At 33.4% G+C, this 7,711-nt stretch overlaps 1 protein-coding gene across 1 annotated transcript in view; it reads left to right on the top strand.

Moving 5' to 3' along the window:
* The first annotated feature begins 4,634 nt into the window (after positions 1-4,634).
* The window catches only part of LOC118205916 (UTP--glucose-1-phosphate uridylyltransferase-like), a 137,012-nt gene continuing 133,935 nt past the window's right edge, over positions 4,635-7,711 (top strand). The window contains exon 1 of the mRNA XM_085814810.1: positions 4,635-4,787. Within this exon, the coding sequence (XP_085670936.1) occupies positions 4,761-4,787 (27 nt within the window). The 5' untranslated portion in view covers positions 4,635-4,760. The remainder of the gene's footprint in view (positions 4,788-7,711) is intronic.

The raw sequence follows: 7,711 nt of genomic DNA, 5'->3' as shown, positions 1-7,711 counted from the left end.
TTGCTTATCGAAAAAAAGTTACTTTATTAATGTATTTTAAACACCAAGGAAATATTTTTAGTGATAAATTATATTCTTATTTAATAAGAAAAACGGTAAAAGCTTACAATTGGGTGTCCCTTGTTTTTTAGCGATTCTTTTTTGACGCCAAGAAGGCACAATTTCAAGATGGCCGCTACACAAAACCAAAATAAAAAGTCAAAGAATTGCACAAACTCTGTGTCCATGTACACAGAGTTTGTACAATTCTTTGACTTCTTATTTTCATTTAAATAAAATCAGGAAGCTTTAGTTTCATCGCCAAAATTTTTAAAAAATTGTCGGTAATCAAAGGGGCAACCATTTCTACACTAGAGCCAGAAAAACAAATGCTCATAACAACAAATACTGTCCAACGCGATTGGACTTCCTTCGTTGCCGATTCGTCCTTCGATTGGCCGTCCCTCCTGGTTGCCGAATCTGTGGTTAGAAATTGTCGCCTATGCTAAGTCTGTGAATCTGCATTCCATAACAAGCAAAGTGTTGTGCTCCTTATGCTGGACGTGGCAAAAGCCTTTGACCGCGTCTGGTATGAGGGGCTCGTCTTCAAGCTTATCAACTTGGGACTTCCTAGGGAACTCATTCTTCTGATCTTCTCCTTTTCGCAGAACCGCATTTTCTTCCTTGCTCAAGGAAATGAAAAATCCAATTCAAGACCTATAAGATCCAGCGTCCCACAAGGAAGTATTCCCGGTCCAGTACTATATCTTTTCTACATATCAGATTTTCTTCACCCTGGTTTGGGCAATTACTCTCTGTTAGCATGTTATGCCGAATCACATTAATAGTGTCAAGAGCAAAGTCATGGGCATAATATGCAGATTTCTCCCGGTCATTGGAAAATATTCAAATCTTAGCTTGCGTACCAAAAACCATATACCGTATATACCCGCGCATAAGTCGAGATATTTTGGACAACAACAAAAAAAAAAAAAAAAAAAAAAAAAAAAAAAAAGACTTCAAAGTGGGGGGGGGTCGACTTATACGCGGGGCCATAAAAAATTAAAAGAATCGGAAGTTCAAAAACTTCTTTATATAATGCAGTTGTTTTCTTCCCGCACTCAAATTGGAAGACTTATCAAATAAGTCACTTACTTGAAGTAATTTCATGACTTAAATTATGTGACGAACTAATCACAGAGTTTCATACTTTAACTAGAGTAAGTTTCGATTAAACCAAAGAATTTTCGGCCCCCGAACAACCGATCAATATCGAGCAATAAAAAAGTTTCGCCAACACGCCAAGAAAAGAGAAATGCAGATAGTTTTTACGTACGTATAAGTCTTTATAATAGTGGCCGTAATTCCGGGAGGATTGACATTCGTCATTCAACCCCTAGATGTCTCCCTCAATAAGCCCTTCAAAGTAAATGTTAGAAAATATTGGGCAGAGTGGATTAGTTCCGGTCGACCAACATTTACAAAGGGAGGCAACATTAACCCGATATTACATTAATTGCTCAGTGGGTTAAAGATGCTTGGAACGAAATACCCTCTGAAATGATTATAAAATCATTTAAAAAATGTTTTATTAGCAACGAATTAGACGGCACGGAAGATGATGCTGTTTTTGAAAGTGAAAATGACGAAGAAGGCTCTAGTAGTGATTGTAACAATACAGAATTCGAGACTGAAAATATGTATGATGACGAGCCAATGACGACAGAAGAGTTCTATGAAATGTTTGACGAATCTGACCATGAATCGGACGTTGAAGGATTTTGATATTGTTTATTTACCAAGGTATTTTTTTATCGTATATTTACTTTTTTTACTCAGATGATTTTGAATAAATGTAGCACTTGAAAAAATTTTTTCGAAGTTTCTCGATCGATTTCGGAAGTGGGGGGTCGACTTATACGCGGGTTTCTTATTTTCTACGAATTTTTTATGTCGAAGTGGGGGGGGGGTCGACTTATACACGCGGTATCGACTTATACGCGGGTATATACGGTATATACCACTTGCATTCGACCGATACTTTGTTATGCTGCTCCTGCTTGGAACACGGTCACTCAAACTCAACTGCATCAATTACAAGTAGCGCAAAACAAATTTCTGCGCATTATTACTGATTCACACTATCTTATCCACAATAAACTTTTACACAGGTACTTAAAACTTGAGACGATTCCAGATTACATCAGAAGATCTAATGAAAAATTCTTCAACAAAGCTGTGCAATGTGACTTTGTTAATTACTCCCAAGTCTTTAATTATGAAATTCTCTTCGAAGATAGAAGCGTCAGACCACTTGCAGCTCACACCTTCATGGGAGGAGACGACAACTTTTTCACTTAGATCCTCAATTGGTAGCTGTTTATACTTCCAATGCATCTGATTTTGATTGATGTTCTTCTGTAGTTTGAATATTATTCTTGGAGATTGATAAAACGAATGTTGTGAGATTTTTCGCATTGTGATGATATAGTGGTGTTGTAAATAGGTTGCTTAGGTTGTTGTTGAGTTGCTGTAGTGTATTGCATTGAATAGTTGTATTTAAATTGTGTTGTATAGTTGTTTTGTATTGTGTTGTATTTAGCACTACTGATTGAGGTAGTTTAATTGCATTTGAATTTGTCATTGGAACTATTGCTGTAGTGTATCTTCTCATATTGTTGTCATTGATTTACATTGTCTTGGGTCCTCCTTGAAAGCTATGATCGCTCGTAACGTTTTGCGAACTTGTCCGATTGGATTGTCTTGCTCCTTTTGGTACTTCTCTTCTTCCCCTTATCTCCGTTTTCTCATCTGAGATTTTTTCCACGTCCGGATTTCTTTATGTGAAGTGCCCTTGGGTTTTAATTCTGGAACCGGCAACATTGCTCTTCGCAATAGGTCGGTCAATTATAGAGTCTAAGTCTGTGAATCACAGGACTCACATTTAGCCATCTGGCCGCATCTGTCTATTAGCCGCAGTTTTGACAAAATTTATGAATTAATTAGCATAAATTTTAATATAAATTTGAAATTTGTTTATATTTTACATGATTGAAAATATGTTATCAAATGCACTTGAGTTTCGATGAATCTCAAACTTCAATTTTGTTTTGACGTTAGAAATGTTTTTAGAGGAGTCTTTATAACATTTCTGAACAATTACATGAATGTCTTGGCAAAGTGTTGCCACTGTGCGAAGTGTAAGATTGATTTACCTTCCATGGTCTCGCGCATACTCAATTCTCAATATGTAGTCATTCAACAAAACTTAAGTTTTTTATTTTTTCGAATTTAATCAGTTCGTATGTGCTTAAAAAGATGAGTGATTTAAAAGTAAATAAACACATTTCTTAATAGTTGAAATCTTTATTTTATTTTTAATAGCATATCTGAATAATATAAATTAGGATTAATTAAACACATAATTGTATTTAATAAAAATGTTTCTGAAGACGTATACTATGGAAATAGTACAGAATCCTTTAATTTATATTTATGGCATTCATTTCATCAATAAAACAGGTTCAATGTGTTCCTGGAAAAGTGTTCCTACTTCACTTTCCACAAAAAAAAAAAAAAAAAAAAGAGGCGGGGAAGACGAAAAGAGAGGAAAAAAGAATTTTTGTACCGTTGATGCAGGCGAATTTCTCTCTTTCACTTGATCACCATATTAAGATTGCATTTTATAATTAGCCTAAAGAATATGAGGATGCACTTTTAGTTCAAAGATCGGATTTTTTTCTGTACAGAAATTACTCGGCAAAGAATTGCTTTAATTACAATTTGAATAAATTTCTTAAAACGTATTTTTTGATGATATTTGGATATTGGGAAATTTGATTTTTGGAAGGACATTTTACCAACTTGCAGAAAAAAAAAAAAAAAAAAAAAAAAAAAAGAAAAGAAAAGAAAGGGGCGAAAACTTCTTTTAAACACGTAGGAAAGCAGTTTCCAAATTGCAGGGAAAAAATACTTCTTTCAAACAGGTAGGAGACATGACTGTAAATAGTACAACTAAAGATGGGGAAAAAGCGAATAAAATTTCGTTCTTTCATGCTTCCAATTTGCTTACGAAATATAAAGTGAAATACGATAATACTTAGTAGTGAAACTTAGTAACGGGTTTTGGCAAGACATGTTGACTCAAAGGATCTAAAGACAGACGAGTGCAAATAATTTCTATCTTTTATACTTTAATTAGGTTACGAAATTAAAATTAAATATAACTTAAAATGTCGTTCAACAATTCGAGGAAGTGCAAATAAAACTACCATCGTTTATACCTTAGTTTGTTTACAGAATTAAAATGTTACAAAACTCAATAACAGCTTAACAATACATGCTTGTTGTGCGACCAATTTAAAAGAAAAGAAAATTCAAATATTTTTATTGTTTATGTTTTACTTATCGTTGTTATGCTTTACTTGTGAAATTAAGAGTAAAAATGGCTACATTGAATAACGGGGCATCTGAATTTCAAAGCTCACAAACGAACGTCCTTGGGGACGGATGTACTCGACAGGCTGCTGCTTCCTGAGACGAACAGAAAATTCGCAAAAACAATAATATTAAAAAGGCAGCGAAGCTTCGTTAATTCAAACCTCATTCGAAACCGGCCGTAATGACTACGTAAGAGTGAAAAGGTCACATGGTTTGGGTGTGCAGCGCAGCTTGTGGAATTGTAAATAATACAATCAGAACGTTCGATGCAACCCTTCTTCCGTCCAAGCGAATAAAACCATACATTCGACGAGTTAAATCTTTTAAAACGAAAAACAAGGATGTCCACACATGCAGAAAAACTGGCGGTAATATGCATATTTATTGTGAATGTTATCCCTTTTGAATTTTTCTTTCCATGCATTTTATTTTGCAAAAAGATAATATTTCACATGCGTGTTAGTTTCACAAGTTATTGCAAGTAAGTGAAAGTAAAAGTACACATTGCATTTTTTTTTTTTTTTTTGTCCCGAATGACGAATGCTAAGTATTTTATTAGTGTTTTTAAGTAAAACCAAATTCTGGAAGCATTTGAGGACAGAAATAGGGAGAAGAATTTAGGATTTTCCTCTATTATTGCATTTTACGTATCGGAAATAAGTTTTGACAACTTAGTGTCAAAATTTCACTTATTTGTATCAGCATTAATTGTTTAGCTATATTTTAGCATTATAATTTAAACTAACTACGAGAAAATTCGGAATGAGGGCGAATAGTAAGCTATTTCTTATTTTAACACTCAATATCAGCTCATTTTTACGCCAGAACACTTAAGCCTTAAATATAATACATACAAATTATTTTATGCAATAGTTATAATTATTGAAAGACTAAGTGGAGTTAGAAATACTGTCGTAATATTATTTGTATATGTTGTATTCTTTGCGATCGGCTAAGCTAATAATTTAGCAACTCGTATTATTAAACCTTCGATAAATATAAGAGACCCATTTAACAAAATTGCGCGCTTCCAACACTGGAAACATTTAGCTTAATCTGACATCAGAAAGTATGTATTGTACTGTATTAGCTTTTCCTATTGTTTGTGTCTAAATCAACATAAAAATTAAAAATGTGTCAATAAATTGACCCGCGATTTGGATAATTGGAGTGTCGGATACCTGGCTCCAAATAATTGAAATTCTATTATAATTAGATATAACTGATTATGGAATAATGTCAGAAAATATCTAAAGTAATTCTTTCTGTATAAGTGTTGGAATCAAAAAAATAACCAATAAACTGGACTTAATTGAAACAGATGTGGTTTGGGCGCTTTCACTATATTGCCTTCTTCGATTACACCTTTACCCCTTTATAAATAATATTTATTATAGTTAATGAATCCTGAAGTATTAATATTTCTTAGTATAAATGTCGGTCATATGAGAACTATTCAAAAAATTTTACTTTTCTGTTATATCATGGCGGGGAAAAACTTCATAAGCATTTATGGAAAACATAGCCTCTGTTGCAAAGTTATCGAGAAAACTATCTTTATACTAACTAATTAAAAATTAGCCGTTTGAGTGAATAAAGTTTTCGAGGCTTGTATTACATTTCTTAGTTTCATATGACTATACTGTAGAAAATTTATCTCACACAATTAATACTAGACAAATTTTGCATGTATGTATAATATGAGGCAGAGAAAATAAATTAAAAAAGTTATTTAATAATAATTGACTCAAGGATAATAGTAATGTGACCCAAGGATAATAAATCATTACTGTAATACATGATATATCTTTGAACACTGCATCAGTGATTTTACTCTTTTCTCAAAGTAACACATTATTTATATCGTCTGTTCCAAGGGCAGATACGGAGTTTCTCGGTTAATTAATATTCTAGACTTGTTTTTATGTTAATATTTTCTTCAAAACCTCAAAGTACACACTTGTTTTGAATTAATTTACAATATACGTATTTTGATTATTACTACATGCGAAGTTTTTCATCCTTCCAGCTTTGCGTTTTCAATTAAAATCAGGCTACCCATAAGTACACTGAAACAAATTTTTTTTTTATATAAATATGTTTTCTCCCATTATTGCAGTATTATTAATAATTCGTGGGAAATCACAAAAAATATTAAATTATAATTATCCCCATTTTCGTTAACTTTTTAACGCATTGCACTCCGCACAGCAGAAACAATTTTGGTCTCAATGCCTACCATTTTGCCGTTTTCTTTCTAACTAACTAAAATTTTTCGTAAAGAATGTTTTACCCGAAGTTTTACAAAGATCGCATATTTACAAAGTCTGCATTGAGAAGGTGATGAGAATTTAAACGCCTTTGGGATAAACACACAGTCCTCTAGGCAACATGAAAAATGTTAGAGTAGGTTCTTTACAGTAACAAACCAAATATTCTTTGGAAATCTCCTGCATGAGCTTTAAGAATAGCTAGTGACCTAAAGACTAAAGTCGTGGAACACTGGTACTTCGTCTCAGGTTCTGCATTTAATGGAGGAACGAGCTGAGTACATTGTATTTCAGTCGGTTTCCTCACGTGTAACATAACGCTTAATAGACGGGTCATGCCAATTTGCGTTTTCCCATTCTAACATACTAGGACGGGCCATTTAGAATTATGTTTTTGCTTAAAGTTTTATGTTGCATTAGTTTTTCTATAATGCATATTGGATTTATTTCAAGTTACCATTAGTCTTGGTACTATCTATCGGTTGAAGAAACTAAAAAAACTCAAAAAACATCCACCAGGTAGATTATCGGGGAACACGAAGCAGCACGTCCTTAAGCAAATTGTTGGAAAAGGAAATAAAAAATGGCTAATCTTTGGAATATGGTAACAGGTAGTTTGGCGACATTTTGGTAAGGCGATAAAGGTTACTAGCTAGGACTTTAGTAGTGTACATGGATAAAGTCAAGAGTGTGCGCAATGCCATTTTTGTGCAATTCTGGGATGTTTTTTTAAGTGAAAATAGGTCGATGTGTACATGTATATCGTGTATGTGCAATTCTTAAAATCGCGGCAAGCAGTGGGCGATTCTGCACGTTCTCCCAATTCCGCACCTAATCTTCGTCATGATTAAGCACTTTTGTTCCATAAAAGTTCTAGCAAAAGCGTAATTCGGCTAGCAGATTGTTGGAAAAAAATGTTGAGGGGAAAAAAAAATGCCTTTACTTCGTGAAAACAAACTGGGATCCCAAAAAAAAAAAAAAAAAAAAAAAAGAAAAAAGAAAAATAGCAGGTTGCTGTAGCA

The sequence above is a fragment of the Stegodyphus dumicola genome, chromosome 4 (assembly GCF_044657685.1).
Source record: "Stegodyphus dumicola isolate Sdum_Otavi_A_Nest chromosome 4, ASM4465768v1".
NCBI lineage: Eukaryota > Metazoa > Arthropoda > Arachnida > Araneae > Eresidae > Stegodyphus > Stegodyphus dumicola.
Note: the sequence above shows the minus strand (reverse complement) of the source record. Positions and strands in the feature narration are given on the sequence as shown.